Consider the following 21,924-nt stretch of genomic DNA (forward strand, 5'->3'; position numbering starts at 1 on the left):
TGACAAATGAGACTTGGCTTATGCCTAAATGTCCTCAACTCTGTAATCTGTCCAGACAATGGATAACCCAGAGACTGGTGATGGTGTGCTGGCTCGGGGGAAGTAGTCTCTGATTCGTATCTAGACTAGTTGACAGACAGGACAGTTGCAGCCTTATGAGGAGAAGCCATCCTAGCAAGAGGCTGTTAGGCTTCCAGGAGTCCACTGGGACCCTCACTCTAAAACATCACCATCCTACACTGGGCAGCGGGGGGAGGACTGAGGAGCTTGGAGGCTCTATCTCTATCAGCGTGGGAAACATTGCAGATCTCTCAGCTGCTGGTCCTCACTGCTTTCTTTTTTGTTTCCTTTAAGCAACTAATCTTATTTGATTTACCCAGGTAATACTGGGCCGGGTGTCTCCAGCATTCCATATTCGCTGTTGACTCAGGTGGTCATGTGACCCAGGTGGTCACAGTAGTCATGCAGAAGGGAGTCTGGATCCTCCATGACACGGGACAATCACTGACTTACATATGATCTTCAAAGACAAACAGAGAAGCCCTTGGCATGGCTCTTACCTGGAAGGACTTAATAAAAGTCCACAGCAATGTCCGGATGCCTTCCCCCCTGCTGAGAAGCTTCACCAATCGCATCACTCGGAAAAGACGGAAAAAGGTGATGGAGATTCTATTGCTCTCTTCAGAGTTCTGAAGGGTTATCATGGAGAGGTCAAACCCAATGGAAAGTAGAACATGCAACACTTTCAGAAAAACAGCAACAGATGCAAACAAAGGTGATAGAGGTAAGAATTGTTTCTAGGGCCTTTTCACCTTAAAAAGCATGATGTGAAAGGAAAAGTTACATGCTAACAACACAGGGCTTGGAAAACTGCGTCCACACAGCACATGCATGTCCACGTGGCCTGGTGTGTTAAGAGGAGAACGCTGGGCTGATCAAGAGAACTGGACACTAATGATGAATGCAAACCACTGCAGACGCCGTTCTAGAAGGACAACCATGGAGAATACAGAAAAACTAGTGGAAAACTCAACATGGTCAAATAAACTCAAGGAAAAGGCCCAGCCCCTGGGGACTCGTCACTGATCTTACCCCTGGAGTAGCAGTTGGGACAGGGACATTTTCACTTTCAGTTGGCTTTAAGAAATCAAAGATTGAACACACATTAATGAACTGGGAATGAAGCAGTGGTTCAGGAGGACATCCCCCTCCCCCTTTGGAAAAATTTGTGGTTAATGTCCTGGGACCACATGCCTGCTTCCTCCCTGAGAAAATGCCAGGGGCGCTGCTTGGAACTGGACTTGGTTGGGCAGCCACTGACACAGGCTCGGACACCTTACTTTCTAATGCACAGCTCAGGACAGGCTGCTCCAAGGCTGACAGACATCCAGTAAAAGATAATGCTGCAAGACCTCAGTGTCCCTAAAGACAGAAGTGCAGAGAGGGACTCTGCTCCTCGTGGGGACACTGCTTAGTCAGGACTGTGGGTCTCAGCAGCAGGCCACTCCTAACTCCAAGGAATCGAATGACTCTATCAAACGGGGCAGAATCATGGCAGCCGCCGTAGCCCACAGACCTCCTGGACCACAGTCTGTTCTGGGACGCACCCTTGGGCAGTATGTGTCCAATGATGCCGTCTCTGGCGGGGCTCCTGAGGAGCTGGACAGACTGAGTCAGTGTGAGTAGGAGAGGGGCTGGTTTCCCTACAGAAGCCTTCATGGCCCAACCTACAGCTCAGACTGTTGTCAGAGAAGAGAAAGCTCAGCTCCGTATGTATCTTGGGAAGAAACAGCTTAGGATCGGCTCGCCTGAGCTCCAGCAGTTCCATCTCCTCTGAGGTCTGGCTGGGTTCCTGTAGCTCAGGCCCCAAGATGCAGAACCACAGCACTCCTTGCCCTGTGCGCACCTGTCACCCCCTCAGGCTGTGAGCTCCCAGAGGGCAGGGACCTTGTCTCACTTTGCTCAGGGCCCAGCATGGTATCCGGCACTTATTAGATGTTCAATAAGAGTTTAAGAGGATGCATAGAGTTTGTAAGCACACTCTTAATGAACATCAAGAGGCACCTTTAAATTACATAGTAAGGGCTGAATGAGAGTCGGGCAATGATGGCCTTCCTTTTCCCTTCATAAGGGTCACCTCCACAAGCAGCTGGTCTACCTGGTAACCAACAAAGGAAGGAGGCTCTGCTGGTGGGAGGTGGCGGGCCCAGAATTGCTGAGTGCAGCCCCAGGCTTCCAGGGAGCCTTTCTGCACAGTGTGTGTACAGTGAAGGGTGTGTCTACACGCGTGGATGTGCACGCTAGATTGACAGGTTCTCTTCCCTGGGGATACAGCGAAGTAAGGGTTCTGTTCTCAAATCTGCCTCTCATCAACAGCTGCCTCCTGAGATCAAATATAAAATTCTATAAAATTCATAGAAAATAAGGAGTTTAGGCATACCATATCACAACTCAAATTCAGCAATGAGACTGCAAACCCGGGACTAACAGTTCTGATACAGTCAAAAAGAGGTCCCTGCTTCCCCTGGAATGCTCAGAATGTGAACTCTCAATGGGTTTGTCCAGCCCAGGGTCACTACTTTTACTTTCTTCTTCTATTATCTCATCTCAAAACAAATAACACCTCCTTAAAGAGACAGATGATGGTTTTTAACTCAAGACTAACAAATGAAGGAATTAGTTTTCCAAAGTTTCCCACACCATCTCCCTGAGAGCTGTGTGGAGGGAGGATTCAGTCTCACCCATGCAGCTGGAGTGTGGGGTGTGCGTGCATGCACGCCTCTGTGTGCCTATGCTCAAGGGGACCAGCGTGGGCACAAGACAGCGCACATTACAGTGTACTTTTGAAATGTCCATAACTTGTGTGTTGGACCTGCAAGAGAATAAGGAGGCCTGTTGGTTGGGGAGATTCCTTCTGGCCACATCTGGCCCAAGCCCCTTCTGTGTGCTGCTCCCTGTCCTGCTCCAAGTCTGACGAACCTCGCACCACCCCCTCCCTGTGATGTGGGAGAGTTAGCAGCCGAACTGGCTTTTGAAGTGCACATCCCTTTTTTCAACTGATATCTTTGAAGTATGACAAATCTTGGACCGTGAACCTGAAGCCCTGGGTATTCTTTTGTTTAAAAAGACAAAGATGAAGAGGAGACAACATTTGTGGAGGGGCAAGGCAGCACAACATGCAAGAAAGGCAGGAAAGAGCAAATGGCACACCAAGCTGCGTGCACCCCCATGCCACCTGCGACACCATCCCCTTCCCCCACATGCCACACTGGGCAGGGAGGACCACTGAGGGGAGGATGTCACTAGTAGCACTGGGGGACAGTGCAAGTTGCCAAAATATCTTACAAGTTGGAGGTACCCTGAGAATGGCTTTGCCCAAACTACCAATGCCAGCCTGATGAAAAGAGCAGGGAGCTCTCACCCTGGGCTGCACACTGGAACTGCCTGGGGATCTTTAACACTTATCTGATGCCTAGATCCCACCCCAAAGATTGTTATTTAATTGATCTGGGGTGTGTCTGAGCGTTGGGGGTTTTAAAAGCTCCCAGGTGACTCTAACGTGCTGCCAGAGTGGAGAACCACAGTCCTAAGTCAGGGTAGAGCTGGGCCATGTCTTCACCTGGTCACCTGCACCAGAAAAGTCCCTTTAGGTCTGGAGTGGTCAGAGAGTGGGACCACTAGAGCTGAGCAGTGGGTTCTTTTGGAACTGATGAGAGTTCAGTACTCTGATGCATGCAAAGAGATTAGACTCCATCTCTATCTTCCATACAAAGGGTGGAGGCTGCCTGGAAACAAAAGGAGCTGGTAAAGGGTGAAAATGGCATGTGAGTGTGCTGATGCTCTGCCGGACTTCTGGGATCAACCACAGGACACCCATCAGATGACATGAGATTGGGGAAGGACTCACTCCCCAGATAGCTTTCCAAAGACAGCTGCTAGGGGCTGCATGATCAGTTTTCAGTAGAGGGAACCCCAGTGTCATCTCAGAGTTTGGACTAGATGACTTCAGTAGCTCCTTGCAACCCTCAGATGCCACATTCTTCAGCTGGGAACCCTACGGGGAGATGGCCACTCAGCCTCAGGTGGCCAAACTCTTTGCCAGGGTCTGGAAAGCTCCTTCAATCCCTGGGGCTCCCCTGATGTTCCCTCCAGCCTCTTCTCACAGGCTCCCAAGTGGGCTCTTGAGATAGAGGCTCAGGGCCAGCCCCCTGCAACTACAGGTGCTAAACAAGCCCTGAGTTCCCCGCACACAATCAAACGGATCAGTCCTCACTTTCTGCATTAATTCCCATCTATCCTGGAAAAGCTGAGAAGATGTGCTTTCCCAATTCAGACGGGAAGCAAACCAGCATCCCAGAGCCAGTTAACCTGGGGCATCCTGAGAATCCAGTGTTCTAGGGGAGCCTCCTTCTGACTACTTCTGACCTGGCATGTAACAGCTCTGGGACGAAGGGCTTCTGTCTCTGGGACTGCTGAGTCTGGGTCCAGAAACCAGCGACCTGATCCCTGGAAAAGGGTCAGCATACAGAATGGAGGGCTGAACAACCTGCCGACGGGTTCACGACAAGAAACTGAGTGCACCGAGTCCAAACTGGGTACCTGACAAGTCAGGGACAATTCTTAGGTGCCTGAGAGTGGGCTCCTACTGACTTTTTACATGCTCTTCAGTAAGTAATAACAAGGCAGACATGGCTTTTAAAGAAGTATTTTGTTTTCGCAGCAATGATGATAATGGGAAAAGACTACACATCAGCGACAGCCATTCCCTGGGTTAGGGAGAGTAAGATGCTAGGTCATTTCACCATTCAAGGAACATACTAGCATCAAAGAGGGAGCAAAAGTGAGCCTGCCAGCAGCCCTCATCTGACATTTTAGCAGCTGGTGATGTTATGACCAACTGTGATGGAGACAAGTCCACGAGAGCTATCAAACCACCACCAAGCAGGGTGGGGAGCGTGGGAGAAGGCAGCAGGATGGAGAGGGCTGGGTGAGCATGCAAGCAGGACAATGGAAAGGGCCATCCAAAATGTTTTTGCAAAGAATACAAACACAAGCTCGATTCCTCATTTTCAGGCCAGATCATTCATTCTTGAAGACTATGTTGGCATGTCACAGAGCCAAGTGTGACTGACCAAGATGGCCCCAGCTCAGGCCCCAGGCTGGAGACAATGAAATACAGGATGGGAAACAATTTAGATGACCATGACCAATAGCACGTCCTGTGAAACTCAGTGAAAACCAAAGGTGGGGAAGCAAAACGAGTACAGTCTTTAAAGTGCTTTTGCTTTAGCAACGACTTCACCGTATATATGTTTATATATACTTGCCGCTACAATTTTCTAAAAATAAAACCAACATGAAAATCAATTAGGCAACAGAAAAGAAAGATCTACAGAGGTTGGGGGAGAGAGCACAGCAAGTTAAATATTGCAAAAAATGATGACTTATGGCAGCTAAAAACAGCCAACAGTGGACCGAGAGTGTTCATGCTCAGCTGACCCGGGAGCTTGGGGACAAGGCTACCAAGGGAGATGATGTGTGTTGCTCCCCTGGGGGACCTGGCGTGTGCCGAGAGGGGGTGTAGGAACGAACAGTTCCACTTGGATAGTTATACCATCAGAAGGTAAGGACACCCAGTCTCTTTCATCTTTGTGCCTGTGGCCTGCAAATTGTAGATGCCCAAATAGCATGTGTTGAAAGACTGAATAAATGAGAAGGTGGCCTTAGGCATTGCCTCTGCAATGAGGCCCAGCACAGAATGCTGAGGTCTCCTAAGGTGGTATTCTACTGGCCCAGGGTGAAGAACTGGCATTGCCACCAGCTGAGGACAGTTTGGTCTCTGGCTACATCTGACCAGGGGAAAGGTCACTTACTGAAAAACAGTATGAGAATGCTTATGGGGTGATTTTGAAAGTCTGACTGAATGCCAAAATGGGCCAATGAAAGCCAGTTTTGTACAGACACCCAACGTCATAGGCTAACTAAAAAATGTAGTGTGGGCTTTTAGAGATCTCTGGCTTTCCTAACTGATGAAAGGTGAGGAAGGACATGTCTGAGACACTGATGAACATGCTGGGCTAGAGGGGAGAGGTCCAGCGGGCTCCTGCCCTAGCACAGGGCGAGGCAGCCAGGAAGCCAGGTGCATGCTGTTGCTGAGCGCACCAGCCAGCAGGTGGGTCAGGTGTTAGAGAGCTGGGCTGTTCACCTGACGAACAAACCTTGGCCACATTCTGGTACCCAGAAACTAAGCACAGACACCCACCACCTGCACAACACTTTAAGCACTGAGCACTCCAGGGAGACCTGGTCAAATTCTAGTTCATTATAATTTCACTTTCATTCTACACTGACTCTGACTTATATAGGGGTTCTTCCAAAATTTTCATGTAAGTATACTTTGATGCAGGTCGTAAGCACTTTACACTGCGAGATGATTAAGCAGGCAGATGTCTGCTCATAAACTCAGGAAAGAGCCCATGGCAGCCCAGTGAGGGTCCTACTGTTCTCCCATTAGGATCCGATTATTTTATGACCAAGCATAATTTACACATCATGAATGGCAATTTTATAGCTGACTTAAGGAGTATCTCACATAAAGTGGAATTTACAGTAAGTCTAGGCTGATGGAGGCTGGGGGATATATGTACCTAAGTCTAGTAAAATATCATTCTAGTACCTTGTCATAGGATGAATTTGGGTGTCATGAGGCTTAAATCACACCTTCATGGACATGGTAATGTCTTATAGTCCATTTCACTTATTATTACATGGAAAATCTACTTCTAAGAAAATACCGCAGAATCTCCGTAACATTTTGGGGTTTTAGCAGGTATTTTCACAAATACTCCTATCATTTTATCATCACAAGGTACCTAGGAAGAAAGGAGGGCAGACATTCACCTCAGTTGATCCACGAGGGGACTGAGTTCCAGATCCAACAAGCCCAGTTTTGAACTAGGACTAAAACTGCCAGGCCTTGGGACTGCCAGGCCAGTGGCTGTCCCACTATTCTATACTCCAGAATCAGCCTGGCCCCAAAACCAGTGGCATAAAGAAATTTCATCATTCTCATTTGATATAGGCTGTCTGGGCACCAGGATGGACCATACAACCCCATAGATGTCAGCCAAGCAGAGCGCAGTGGCCCCTTTGCAGCCAGGTATTGAGGGAGGAGGGCAGGGCTGGCAACGGGCAACAGAAAGCCAACGCTGCACACAGCCCTGCCCCATGCTCTGCTCGGCCCCACAAAGGGCTCTACACAACCTGGGCACACACACTGGACACCCTCTAAGACTTGTTGATGAACTGGGGACAGCCCAGGTGGGCAGGGCCATTTCTGCCTGCCTCGGGCTCTTCTGGTCTAGGCATGGGTCAGATCCAAGAGGAGCCAGTGTGAGGCGATGCTTCCCTTTCTTGAGCCTCTTAATTTTGAAAGAAGGTTCTCAGGATGCTTCTTGAAGCGGGGGTTCCACCTCCCATGCTGCTACTACACTTGTTCCCTCATCAGAGGATTTGATTGAGTGCAACAAAGGAGTCCTGACACCCTCCCCTGAGATGCCCTGGGCCCTCCTTCCCCTGCTCCAGGGCAGCCTTCAATCTGCATCACTGTTTGGACAGTGTTCCCCAGTGTCACCAATTGGATGCAGCAGACACAGGGTACAAGTGAGGACACCAGCAGTGTGTCCATGTGCTCAGGGCACAGCTGTGCGGTTTCCCTCTTGTGCCTTCCCAGAACCACTGTGGGGACCAGGGCACATGTTATGTGCTCCGTTTTACAGCTGGAAAAACCAAGGCACAAAGCCATCAGGTGACCTGCCAAGGTCACAAAGCTAGCAGGTGATAATATTCACTTATATAACTAACTCCCAGCCCTTAACAATTTCACAAGGTCTTATTTTAAAATAACGTCTTAGTTCCAAGATAGTCATTCTACAGTTACTTCCCTGCTCTCTTTCAGGGGAGGGGGCTGTGGCGAGCGAGGGGAGACTGCAGAATGTTCTTAGTCTTTCAAAACAAGTATGTGCATGAATTTCTAAGGTGCAGAGAGATCAGGGATGGGGTTTCTAGTCTCCTCCATGTCAGATAATGAAAACAAGCACGTTACTGGACACGAAGTTTGCTACTTACATTCACTTCAGTTATAGCAATATCAACGACGCTACCAACAACAATCAAGGCATCAAAAGTGTTCCATGCATCAGTGAAATAGTGCTGTTAGGGCAAGCATTCAGAAGCCACAGAGGAGAGGAGGCACAACAGGAAAAAAGAAGAAAAGGACAGTGTTATAAAACAGGAACATTCTAGCATTATGCCACCTGGCTACTTGAAAAAGTCGCCCTAAAACAAACACGTTATAGGCACGTTACTTTGGGTATCGCCTCTGATCCAGCAAAGAAAAACAATTATGGATGCTATCATGCCCTGCCTACCCCTGACTTGGGTAATGCTGCCACACAGTCAGTCCTCCAAAAGGCGATCTGTGTCCAAAAAGGCCCAGGATAAGGCTCTACCCTCAGTGGCCTCTTTTCCACAGCTCTCATTAGGCAATTCCAGTTTAGATCAAGTGAAATTGGGATCTGTGACTTGTCCAGGTGATGCGAGTGCAGGGCAGGGAGGGGAATGTGCACAGACAGAGAGAGGACAGGAGGCGGGTGGCCACAGGCGGGCGCATACTCACGTCAGCTTCGCTGAGGGCCACGTCTATAATGCTGCCGATTACGATGAGGGAGTCAAACGTGTTCCAGGCATCACTAAAATACCCCTGGACAGAGCAGGCAGGAGGCAGACGTTTATGAGCACCAATGAATGAAACGCCACACGGACCATATGGGGACATGTCCGAGGCCCCGCAGCACCCATGGCAACCAGGTGGGGCGAGAGAGCCATAGGGAGGCAACAATACTGTCCACTGGTGGAAAGGGACACGGAAGGGTGTGTGCACCTGCATGTGAGAGAGAGGGTGCACGCACACAACACACCACACACGCACGCAATGCACAACCATGGCCCTGAGCAGCCCCAGACCAAGCAGAATGTCCGCAGGACAGAGGAAGGCATCTGGCAACCCTGCCCTGGCACCAGGGTCGCAAACCCAAACCCTCAGAAGCTGATGGAAGAGCAAGGCCCTCCACTCCTTGTGCAGGGTCCCTAATCACCCCACTTCCTTCTCTTCTCCCACTTGAAGAGCACTGTGACCAGGCATCTCACACAATCTCATTTCTGTGCCCTTAAAACAAACTGGTAACCCTTCCCTTCTCCCTCCCTGCCAGTCCAACAAGAATTACAAAGGCTGTGCCCTATGGCAGGATGCCTGAGACAAGTCCCTGTCCTCCCAGAGGTCTCGGTCTCACAGGGACACAGACAGGTGGCAATGGCCTACAGGGAGATAGGCACAGTGATGCACACAGTCCAAGGCACAGAGTTGTGGCAAAGAAACTCAGTCCGGGTCGTGGGGGTGGGGGCTCTGTAGGGAAGCCATGGCAGGTGTTACGGAGGAAGAGGGCAGTGAAGGATGACAAGGATGCTCAAGGGCTCACACTATCCTCAAGAGAAGCCCCAAATCCCCAGCTGGCTCCTCCTCCCTCCAGCCCTTGCTCTCGTCCCCTCCTTCTTCACCTTCCAGGCTAAGAGGACTCCTTTCCATCCCTCAAAACTACCACCATGTTCTTCCCCACCTCCAGAGGCTAGTGCAAGCCTGGCCTCCCCACCCCAACTCTATCTGCCCAAATCCACTTCCTCCTTCAAGGTCAGAGAAAATGCCAGCTCCCTGAGGGAACCTTTTCAGATCCTCTTGGCTTCCATCTCCCATCGTGTTGACTGTGTATCTCCCTCATGTCTTGATCACCGAATTTGGGGTCTGTCTGCGGGTCTACCCCACCAAAAGCCCTCTGAGGATGAAGACTGGGTCTGTCTCCTCCTCCACTAACTCCACTATCTAGCCCAGAGCCTTGAACCCAGTTAGTGCTTGACACGTTGCAATGTCTCTTTCATCCACCAACGTGCACCCTACGGTCATTCAGCTCTGCCCGGTTCTTGTTTTTTCAGGTTCTCATATCTTGTCACAATTCTGAAGGTACAACACATCCCTATAATTGGGACTTACAAGTCCACATACATGTGGCGTACATTTTATGTACGTCCTCTTCTGGGCTCAGTACAATAGGTGCTAAATTAGCACCTGTTGTCTCCTGACACCCCCAGGGAGTCCTCAGTTGGAGGGGGTGGTGGGGAGCACTGTGCACAGAGGCTTCTGGTTGCAAGGTCAATAACTGTCTGTAAATCAATTGTGTCTTTTCAAAAAGTCAGAACATGTTTTGGAAATAAAAATTCAGGTCTAAATTATATAAAAAGGTGTCCAGCATGCCTACAACTGGGTACACTTAGTGCTCGATCAAGAAAACCAGAGCAGAAGGTACTTTGAAGTGACAGGTCCCATGAACTTATGATCAAACGCAGGCCCAGAGGAAGCCACTGCAGAGCCCAAGCCTTTTATGATGCGACAGAAAATGCAGACGTGTTGGCTGTCCTAATAACTGGAATAGGGATGTTTATTCTAGTTACTGTTAATCACTCAAGTGCATTTACGGGGGAGATATGACACTGATGGTTTGGGTGTTTAAAAAGCTCATCTTAAATAATGTAGTATCTTCCCAACCAGCTCCCGTGACTTCTGACTCACTCTTCACGCCTCTCCTCCTGTCCTACAATCATAGTGCCTCTCTCACACATCACCCTAATCGACTGCCACCCTCCCAGACCTCCATCTTGTCCCTCTAACAAGTAAACAAAAGAAGCTTGCCTGCGTCCGTTCTGATGATCTGTATATCCAAGCCTAATGGCAAGGTCTACTTAATAAATAGCACATTTCAGACCTGCTAGATTTTCCTCCCATGATGCGTGATCCCTGGCTGGTAAGAGGAAAGGCGGCCACTTTGAGGACCAGACTAGCGTCACTCAGCATGCCAGTCATGCTGGTCAGAGATGAGATAAAGAGCTTGCACCAGGACATAAAGGAACACACTGCTTCCTTCACTGAAGACGACTCCTAACAGAAAAGTCAGCTGGATCAAACAGTGTGCTGAGTGCGGCCACTGATGCACCCAGGTGGTGAGAAGACAGGTTCTCTTGTACATTGCTCACACGGTTGCAAGTGGGTAACATACAACTGGCTGACTGGCAGCCTTGCCATAGAGTAGACTTCAGGGGCAAAGCCCACCCTTCTCTTCGTGGATTTAACAGCAACTCAAATGCTAACGAGAGCGAGGTGATCCTTCCCCTCTGACGGAGAGAGGAATTGATGCCTTAATAAAATAGTTGGTCATCCTCAGTGACAGTCAGGCCTCTAGGGTACAAAGACTGCAGTAGGAGACCAAGTGTTCCTCCTCCTCTCCCGTCCCAGCACATGACCAGCCCCTGCCCATGTCTGCACCATGCGCTCTGCTCCTCCTGTTACACAGCATTGTTTACCGGAGGCCAAGCCCACCTGTGCACAGGATGCCAGCCCCTCTCACCCACCTTGGACTTTATTCCTCTCTCTCTCCTGTTCTCTCCCCACCCCCTGAAATATCAGTATTCAACTTCGAGTCACTCTTATCAGCCTACAAACTATTGTCCAATGGCCCATTCTGGCCCACTGTGGTGTATAAAGTCCCTTTAAGTCAATATGATAGGAGCTTAACATTTGAATCCTGGAACGCTCTGGCAATCTTATTAACTCTCTCTCCAGAAGATCTTCACGCTCACAAAATTGTGCCCAAATCCTAGAGGGTCTATGGACTGAAGGCTGACACCCCTAATCCAGTGACAGGAGGCTTGAGTTAGTGCAGGTGGCTGGAATCAGAGGCTCTGACCAGGTGGCTCTGCCAGGGGTCCAGGGGAGGCAGAAAATGCCAGCCCTTCCTTTCTTCCCACAGCCTGTTCCCCTATTTAGTAGCCTCCTATGTAATAAAATCACTGTCAAGAGAGCATGACTCAGTCCCCCACCCTTTCCCCACCAAAGTCACCATAATGTCTGAGTAACCAGAAGATGAGACATGAGCTTCTAACCGAGAGTCCATCTCCATGCTCTCTCCTCTTGGCCAATGGAGAACTCCTATAATCGAATGCTGAGTCCAAGGCCACTCAAGCGGAACCAGCCACCCCTACCAGCCGAGCCAGAGTCAGCCCTTACATTATTTATCGTCCAGCCCCACCTGCTTGAAAAGACCAAGCAAGTCCTCTGCATGCAATAACATCCATTGCTCAGAAACATGTCTGACTCTGGGAACTAAAGTCATAAACCAGACTAATGTGGGCCTTAGGGCCAGGAAGCTCCATTATTTCTAAGAATTCTATTCTGATTATCAGTCGATGTTTGTTTCCTGCCCAACTGTAGGCTTCTGGAAGCAGGGCCTGGACCTCTAGCCAGGATAGAGCATAGGTGGGGCACATAGTAGTGGGGCAATGTCTGTGGAATGGAGACAAGAAAAGCAGCCCAGGTCCAAGTTCTTTCTGCTGCCTGGAGTCTCTCTCATCTGTAGATCTAAAGACGTCTACACAAATGACCTGTGTTTTGCTATTTACCATGGCAGGCAGATCACTCACCAATTTCTGCCAGGGATTTTGTGGGCAGTGTCTGACCCAAGTGATGACCCATAGTGCCAGCTTTTGCTAGAAACTGTAAGCAACAGCTTTCTAACTAGCATGAGCCTTTTCCAAAGGTCAAGTGAGAGCTTAAAGAAAAAGCTCTTCACTTTGAGCCACTCTACTGTGCCCAAACATCCTGTGATGGAAAAGCATGTGCCATCTGAAAGCCTCCTGGCTATCTAAAGGCTCTACACCTCAAGGCTCATTCATTCATTCCTTTCAGTTATTCCATCCATTTATTCCACCAATCTTTACTGAGTAACCAGCATGTAGCAAGCACCATGTGAGACACAGAAGCCCCAGCCTGTGATCTTGAGCAGCTGCTTATCAGCTATCAGAGTATCGATGATGGTGATACACAGTAACCTCTAACAGATGCACATGCGAAGGGAAGAGCTGGCTCTAGCTGGGCTGGTAGGGATGGTGTCACAGAGGAGCTAACATTTCAGACAGGCCTTACAGGATAACAAAGTGGGAGAAGGGCCTCCAGACACAGAAGCATGTGCCACAGTTGGGGATGGGGTAGGAGGAAGGAATGACAGGGAGAAAACGGCCGGAAACGAGGCAGAAATGTAAATGGGCCAGTGTTTGGTGGAAGACTTTCACTATTAGACTAAGAAAATTGTGTATTTTTTTCTCCTGCAATAGGTGGCTGGTATCAGAATTTCATTGGAAGAATGTGTGGTCAGCTCTGGGTCTGAAAAAGGAGTATGTGGAGGATGAATGACGAGGGGCTGAGGCCAGAGGCAGGGAGATGATTAATAGTCAGAGTAACTCAGGAGAGATGGCAGTAGAGGCTTGCATGAGATGGAGCTGGCCACCAAAGCTCCGGGCGTGTACACAGTTACAGGGGAGAAGGGGACGAGGAAAGAGCTCTAGGGAACCCTAACGTTGAAAGGACAGGCTGAGCCCATGAAGAGGTCTAACATTAAGTTCTAGTTAAGGAGAGGGATATTTGGTCTCAAGTGTTATTTGGCAGTAAAATAAATCCCCTAAAATATATGTGATCACGGAAGAACTGAAAAGACAGTATCAGATTTTCCTTCCAGGAGGTGAAGAATGTACTCCAGGAAGATTGCAGGGGCTTGATCAAGCAGCCTTATTCCCACCAGTGCTGTGCTGGGAGGCTGACAGGACCAGATGACCCAGTGTCCACTGTGTACCTGCTCTGCACAGAGGCACAAGGACAGCACTAAAATATTTCTCTTACCCAAACCCAACCACTTGACTTTTTCCAAGCCCAAGTGGCTAGGCATGTAAATTAGACATTTTCAAGGTAGAACCAAGATCAAAATGCTTTGAGGTCTAAGACTGGAGAACAAAGTGTGCCTCTCTGGGGAAAAGCCCACAACCAAGGCAGGTAAGGTGGCCTGGAACATGTCCTGGACAAGACACCAGATGGGTGATGCCTGGAAGCACAGAGAGGGAACCTCAGACAAACCAGAAGTGTTCTTTCTACCTGCAGGAGCCAGCACTTTGGAAAAAGCCCTTCTTCTTCAAGCACCCTCCTTGGAGCAAGAAAATTCCAGTGGCTCCCCTTGGGATTACTGGAGGGAAAGGTCAGGGGAACAGAGCTTGTCTCTTACCTAAATTATGGCCAACCTTTCAAAACCCTATGGCAGCACAGTCAACTCCAAGTCAAAAGCACAAACGAGAGTGCATGAGGTCAACGCCCACCAGTGGGGTTTTCCCGGAGAACTGATGCACTCACTTAACAGCCTGCTTGCTTTGACCTAATTCTCTGGCTTCTCACCACCTCTCTCGCTTATCTAACCCAGGCTCAAAACAACTCTTCCCATGCAGGGAGCCTGCCTCCCCCACCAGAGAAGCTCCCAGCTCTGGGTTTCCTGCTTCTGAGACTCACCTCAGCCCTTCTGCTTCTGGAGGACCCCGGGACATGTCCCTCTAGACGTGCTCTCTCTCAGGAGGCCCGGTTTCCCAGTCAGGCTCTTGAAGAGAGAACACCACCCAGGGTCAGGTTTCTCAACTTCTTTTAACTCTTCCTCCTACAGGGCCTTCTTGCCTCCCAAGAAGGATTTTGTTGAACTTTACCTTCTGTATATGTATTTCAAAACAGTTGCCACCCTGTCTCTCCTGACAGAGACGCTGATGAGTTCTCCTCAGGTGTGCCCCTCACGGTGGAGAACCCCGCCCCACGGACCCTGTCACAATCTCCTCACGGGAGACAAAGACTTTCCTGAGAGGAGACTGATGGGCCAGGTTGCCCAACCTTCTGTCCTAGTAGCCATCTCCTCAAAGATTCTTCCTCTGCAGCTTTACAACATGGTTCCTCAGCCTGACTGCCCCTCTGACTGCGCAGGAGGGGCCTCATTAACTCCTCTGTGAAAGACCCCTGGCCTGGGCTTGGTTGGCTAACACCGAAGAGAAGACGAGGAAAAATCAGGGAGCGTTTTAAGGAGGGCTTTGCTTCCTGGTGAACTGCTTCTCTCTGGCTCCTTCAGACACATAACAACATTAAATCTCTCCCCCTGGCTTGGGCGAATGCAGCGACAGTGCTCCTCAAGCGTAGAGATGCCACTTTGGCTGTTTTAAAATCTCTCTCAATTGTAATCTGAGGTTGTCTTACGTAATGAAAATATCCTGTTGGGTAAAACTATAAAGCGGCACAATTTCTTGCGGAAATCAGTCATTTTAAACCTCTGATCAATCAGTACTGATTATCAATTAACTACTCATTTCCCCTTATTATCACCAGTCTGTTCACACGCCACTGAACTCTCCTCCCAGGTTTGGTATCAGTGGTTTACTGGGCACAGCAGTGTGCTGTAAGCCATTGATGCGATGGCCTGAGAGAACCTACGCACACACAGACACACACTGACACACACACGCCATGGGCGACTGTGCCTTCTCTTCAGCCTGGACCAAGCTTTCAAAAACTTCAGAGCTTCATCAACAGGCAAGGGAAGAGATGGCAGAGGATCTAGGAAATGTTCCATAGATACATTCTGTGTTGCATTTCTCAATAACAATTTTCATATTCTAACTTTGCAACCTTTTCCATCAGTCCAGACAAATATTGTTCAAAGAAGTAAAGGGGAGAGGGAAGCAAATCAAAAATCTCAAAGGAAATTAAGATGAATTTAGAGAAGAAGGAAATGTTTATGTATGCAGATATGGACAAGTCACAGTAAATAACATCTGGCCATGCATAAAGTCCAAATTTGACCCCACTGCAGTCACCCCAACTGATCACTTACAAGTGTCCTTTCTTTTTGGTCCACAAAGATCTGATAAAGATTGCATAGAAATTAATTCAAATTAAAGAAAGGAACAGTTTTGAATTAGAATTCCATGTAAGTATGGAGTATGTGAAACCATCATTTCATAATCCAAGTCTTAAATTACTGTTGTCAGATACCCTACACACAGATGAACAAGTACGTGGTCACTAACTCTGACAGTTGGAAGCTTTGCTAGAAAAGAAACTGAGGGTCAAATGTCCCACAGAACAGCCAGGATTTGCCCCTCTGTCTAGGGTCTTAGAATGAGGGAACATCATTGCCTGATGATGGTGAAGACGATGGTGGTCATAGTAACAGTACTGACATGTCTACAGCATGGTACCATATGTCAAGTATCCTTCTAAGCATGGCACAAATAGTGATCCTTTATTCCTCACAACCACCCTATGAAATAAGACTATTACTGTCCCCATTTCATGGATGAGGACATTGAGGCAGAGAGCAGTTAAGTAACTTGCTTGAGTTAGCAAATAGAGAGTAGGGATTTGAATCCAGTCTGGTTCCAGAACCATGCATGCCTTGCGACACGGCACTGTCTGCCTCTTATACTACAGACAATGACAACTGTGGAACTGGATTCATTCCCTCCAAAGGAGACACAATATGCTGAGTAGTCCAATAGAGTTTAAAAATTTCATGTCTTGTTTTGTCTTAAAGTCAAGTGAAATTTTTCTAAATTAAACAAACGAAAGATGGTATGGCTGTGAGACGTCTGCAGCAGCTAGAATTTCCCATAAAAGGTGAAAAAGATGCTGTAGACCAGGAACGAATAAAACCAAAGTCTTCATGCTCGAAATCTAAAAGTAAAATCAGGGTTGAATTCTTTCTGATGGGTTATGTTAAAACAATTCCTCCAATGCTCGAGTAATGAGGCCAGTTTCCCCAAGTCAGCATGATATATGCTATTCTAGAAACAGAAAATCAAGTTTCAAAACAATCTCCATTCTACAAATTCCCAATTCTCTCTTCCCTTCTTCTTTTTCTCAGAACTGTTTTTACGAGGTTTTGTTTTTGCAGATTTATTTTCCCACATGTATATAGATGCCTTAATCAGATTTTAATGTTCTCAGGTGATAAGCCAGTTAGCAGCCAGAACAACGCAGCCTAAGACTAACAGGAAGTGGGTGCTTCTCTTGGGTGATTCAGCAACAGCCTTTGAAAAGTAGGTTCAACAACTCACCTTAGGTTTAAATGCAATGACTTTCAGAACCATCTCGACAGTGAACACCCCAGTGAAGACCATGTTCAGAATGTCCATGGCATCATTAAACATCTTGGACTGCTCATAGTGCTGTGGATGAAGACACAGGCACAGTTGTCAGAGATCCATTCCAGACTTGCAAAAGGAGGCTCCCCAGCCCTCTACTTCCTGCAGGCCTCCCCCCTCCACCTGGACATGGAGGCAACCTACACAGTCCAGCATCCTCTCCCAACGATTCCACTGGCACTGCGAGGTCACACGGTTAATTCCCCACAAAGCGCAGGGGGGCCTTGACAAGACGAGGATGACTGGATGATGACGGGGAGACACCAATTTCCTCTGCTCAGGATAAAGGTAATCTACCCTTTCTTCTGGCAGAGTTTATACTCAGGGCCTTGACCCAGGCACAATGCAGAACACACCCACAAGTCTATGAATACAGGTAGGATTTGATTAGGGATAAATTTTATGCCATTTAGGTCTATGTTCAATAAACGGCAATATTATCTTGACTTTATCAGCATATGGTCCTTTCCAGTCATAAAGAATTCTTAAATGTAAGGAAAGTGCCAGAAAATTTATCCTTGGCTGTCTTTAGACAGATTTTCCAGACAGCACTGGGAGTTGGTTCAACTCGCTCAAGTTCTTGAAGTCAGTGTGAAAAATGAACCTAGACCTTGGTGTTTGCTTCCTGTCCTAGTGCAATATCCACTAGACCACATAACTGCTGGAAACGCTCACTGTAAATACTGCACTGTAGTCCAACTTGGCCAATTGAGTTGAGTTGCATTCTTTGCCCCCAATGTGAGCAAGGAAGAGCTGTAATGTAGGTCAAACCCAATACTCCATGAACCAGAAGATTCCCCCCCACCACTGAGAGCTCCTTGAGGACAGGGACGTGACTTAGGTTTCATTCTTCAACATTGGGTGTTTACTCTGTGACAGGCCCAGAGCGAAATGTCTGACAGGAATTATGCAGTATAAACTCTATTTCCGAGGCAAGCATGATAGATTTCCCATTTTACCAGTAGAGAAAGCAAGGCTCAGGGGATTTAAATAACTTTCCCAAGGTCACCCAGCTGGTATGGAGTCAAGCCAAGATTGAAACCCGTTTTCCCAACTCCACACAGAGGGCTTTAGTCCTCAAACACTCCCCAGCCACAAGAGGCCTACAGTCAATGTTTACGCAACTGAATGCCACGCTCAGGCTCCACGGAGACGTAACAGTCACACCGCACAGTCTCTTAAAGAAAAGAGCGATCTTAAACTCCTACCGTGACAACTGTTAGCCAGAATGGGATTCTGGCCAAACTACAGCCCAGACTCCTCAGAAAGCAAACCCATCCTCTTGTGAGGGGGCGGCACTCCACCCTCAGCATTTGGGGCATGGGGCTGTGCAGACGCCCAGACGTGACCCCACGGCTGTCTCCATTTTTACCTGCATGGCCAAGCAGAGTGTGTTGAGCATGATGAGGACAAACATCATGTATTCGAAAGGCGAGGAGTTCACCACGTACCAGAACTTGTACTGGTAAGGGTTTTTGGGGATGTATCTCCGCAAGGGACGTGCTTTCAAGGCGTATTCGACACACTGACGCTGCAACGGCAGAAAAGAGCAGGAGGGTTCCTGAGCACATGCACGGAAGAAGGACACCATTGTCGTCTGTTCTGAAAGGGCCACCGCACACCTACCAGGAGGGACCACGGCCCTGGGGGAAACTGCTATGGCTACCACCACGGGCACTACTCTGCATTGCTGACAGAGGGCCTCTACCTCCATGACCTCACCTGACCCTCACAGCAACCTAGGGGCAGAGCACCTGATTTGCTTCCATTTCACTTGTTGAAAAACTGAGGTTCGGAGCTCTGGACCGCCTTGCCTGAGGTCTGGCGGTACATAAACAGAGCAGCGAGGCCTGACTCAGGTTTTATCCCTCTCATTCCTCTACACCAGAGGATTACAGCTGCACTTCTCCCGCCCGTGCCCTCCTCCAGGAAAGGAAGCCAGGTAATGAGAGGCACGGAAATCCTCGGGAACCAGAGAGGCTGGGCTCACTCCCTGAGACTGGAGCCCCCGCTGCTCCAGGACGGACCCACACAAGACACCTTTGAGGAGCCAGAGCATATTGACCATAAGTGTCTAATGGTGAGCTAGCTGTGTGCCCATCATGGAGCTTGTGAGGCTGGGGAGTTTGTCAAGATCCTCTCAGAACCCCCAGGACGTGGTCAGTAATGATGGCCAGAGCACCGTCCTCCCCATTCACTCTGGGGCTGAGACTGGTCCACACTTTGCACTAAGCCCAGAGGGAGCCTCTGGCTCACCATCAGGCTCTACCTGCTCCTGGGCCCAGACCTCCCCCGTTCCCCTGCTTTGACTGTGCGTTCTGACTTCAGACCAGCTCCCTCTGTCGGGGACCCGGCCCTGCTCTGACCTCACCTGCTGACTCCAGAGACCCCTGATTTGAGCCTGTTCTGGACCTCAGGTGGTGGCACAATTTCAGCTCTGGTGTTGCCTGGCTGGCCTGGGCCTGGGTCTTTCCCTGACACTCGTCTGTGGTGGTGGCGGTGGTCGAGAGGCTAAAGAGTTAGGCCAGGCCTTCCCCTGTCACTGGTGGAATCTGCAGGGACGCCTTGACAACTCAAAGCAACATCTTCCTACAAACCAAGTGACACTGTCCTCGTGTTTCCCCAGCGGGTACAGCTGCAGCTGGGGATAGTGCCTCACCACAGGAACTTCCCCCCAGGAAGCCCAGGCATAGATGATTCTTGCTCATTATGTCATCATCAGAGATGCTACCGATAGAGGACCTGGGGGAAACTCCCAGTGCAGAATCTCGATCTCACAGACAATCTTTTAGGGCTGAAACGGACCTCCAAAAGCAATCCTTAATGCCCTCAATTCAGAAAAACGGAACAGGCATAGAGAGGAGCGGGCATGCACCGAGAGTCACAGAGCAGGTGCAGGCAGAACAGGACCAGAACGCAGGTTTCCCTGCTCCCTCACATCATCACGTGATCAGAGCCAAGAGCCCCTGCTTCTATCTGATTGGTTAAAACAAGGTGCTAGACAAAGAAAGAATGATGCCAGGGCAATCCTAGTCCCAAGTTTAAAGTTAGTGACTTTCCCTGTGGTGTGATAGGGTATTTCCTCCTAAGTCAATGGTTCTCAACCAGGCGACATTTGACAATGTCTGGAGATGTTTTTGGTTGTCACATCTGGGAGGGGAGGGAAAGGGGTTGCTACTGAAATCTAGTGGGTAGAGGCCAGGGATGCTGCTAAACATCCTACAAAGCACATGAAGCACTACACGGAGTGATCCAACCTAAAACGTCAATAGTGTCGAGGTTAAGGATACAGAAGACTACATCTCAGGAGGGACTGTGGGAGCATCAGTGGGTGCTCTCTAGCCCCTGGGCACACCCCCCTACAAGATTCTGAGCTGTCACTAGGGGGTTATGACCACAGAAGGTGGCCTAAGCATCCTTTGACTTCTCACCCACAGGTCTGGGCTGGATTTCACAATTATAAAGTCTAATCTGTATCTGGGAACCTAACTCTCAACAGCGATGACTCAACTGGCTGAGAATGCCCTCTGAACAGGACTCGAGCCCAGGGACAGACAGCAGATGGGTACCCTTCTCTGTGCATGGGTGACATCGTCAAGAGAGAGGGCAGTCCTCTCTTGCTCAAAGGACAGAAGCCCAAACATTGTGTGACTTTAACCTGATTTTTGTCCAGCTCACAGTTCTTATACTCTTTCTCTCCCTGCTCCTGAAACGTGACGATGACGAAGCCCACAAAGATGTTCATCATGAAGAAGGCTACGATGATGATGTAGATGATGAAGAAGATGGAGATCTCCACGCGGTAGTTGTAGATCGGGCCAACATTCTCTCCATTCGAGTCGATGGCTTTATACAGCAACCTGGAGAGCAGAGGACCACGTGAGCGCTGCCAACCCCTTCAGCCAAATCAGCCCAGCCCTGCTGCCTCCCAGGCGTGTCCCTGTCCTGGACACTTCTGTGGGCACTGACTGCCAGACCCCTCCCTGGGAGCCCACCCTAAGGCCCCTGGACAGCAGCAGGTGTCTAAGGATCCTCCTTCGCATTAGGCCCAGTCAGCACAGCCCCTAGAGGGGGACACCTGGGATATATTTGTTGATAGATTGTTTTGAGGACTGAAAAACAAAAGATTTCACGAATATTCAACAACGGCCCTTGCTACTCACAGAGAGAAGAGAGGCAGAACGTCTCACATTAGACAGAACTGAAAACCGTATACACACTGGCAAAGGCGATAAGCAAGCAACCAGGGGTTTCCAAGGAACTAAGAGAGGTTCCCCCAAACTGAAACATGCACTAAAATTAAATCTGCGCCAAGCAGAACTCTTAACAGGGAGAAGGGGAATTATTCTAACACCCTCAAGTTAAACGACGTCCATTCGGATGCAGATTCAACAACGCCAGGGCACCCACCCCATGGACACACTGTGCTAGACACTTTCACATTCACCTGGAAAGGCACAGATCACTGTCATCCCCATCTGACGGAAGCTCAGAGAGGGACTAGAGTGCCCAAGGTCACACCCCTCAGGGCAGGCCTGGGAGTTGAGCCCAGCTCCTCTGAGCTCCAGGTTTGTCCATCTCCCCTCAGCTGCCCCTCTGATTTGCTAAAGTGCAGTTTTGAAACCTGAGACTGCAGCCACTGCCTCTGCAGAGCGAAGGGTCTACATCCACGCCTCTTCTCTCCCCAGGAGGAATTTTCTAATGAACAAGCCCCACCCAACCGTCCTTTTACTCTGCAGGAACTCCTGTAAAGATCTCTGACTCAGG

General features: G+C 49.1%; 1 protein-coding gene across 24 annotated transcripts in view; it reads right to left on the bottom strand.

Moving 5' to 3' along the window:
• Positions 1-21,924, bottom strand: part of CACNA1D (calcium voltage-gated channel subunit alpha1 D) — a 322,004-nt gene that overhangs the window by 42,580 nt on the left and 257,500 nt on the right. For 9 of the 24 annotated variants that reach the window (XM_070577053.1, XM_070577050.1, XM_070577056.1 and 6 more), the window contains 7 exons: positions 20,816-21,017; positions 18,530-18,688; positions 17,071-17,181; positions 8,678-8,761; positions 8,128-8,211; positions 1,093-1,137; positions 561-689 (listed from right to left, as the gene is read on the bottom strand). In XM_070577053.1, coding sequence (XP_070433154.1) covers positions 561-689; positions 1,093-1,137; positions 8,128-8,211; positions 8,678-8,761; positions 17,071-17,181; positions 18,530-18,688; positions 20,816-21,017 — 814 coding nt within the window. The remainder of the gene's footprint in view (positions 1-560; positions 690-1,092; positions 1,138-8,127; positions 8,212-8,677; positions 8,762-17,070; positions 17,182-18,529; positions 18,689-20,815; positions 21,018-21,924) is intronic. The other 15 variants (XM_070577064.1, XM_070577066.1, XM_070577062.1 and 12 more) reach the window with 5 other exon arrangements.

Source organism: Equus przewalskii, chromosome 15 (assembly GCF_037783145.1).
Source record: "Equus przewalskii isolate Varuska chromosome 15, EquPr2, whole genome shotgun sequence".
Classification (NCBI taxonomy): Eukaryota; Metazoa; Chordata; class Mammalia; order Perissodactyla; family Equidae; genus Equus; species Equus przewalskii.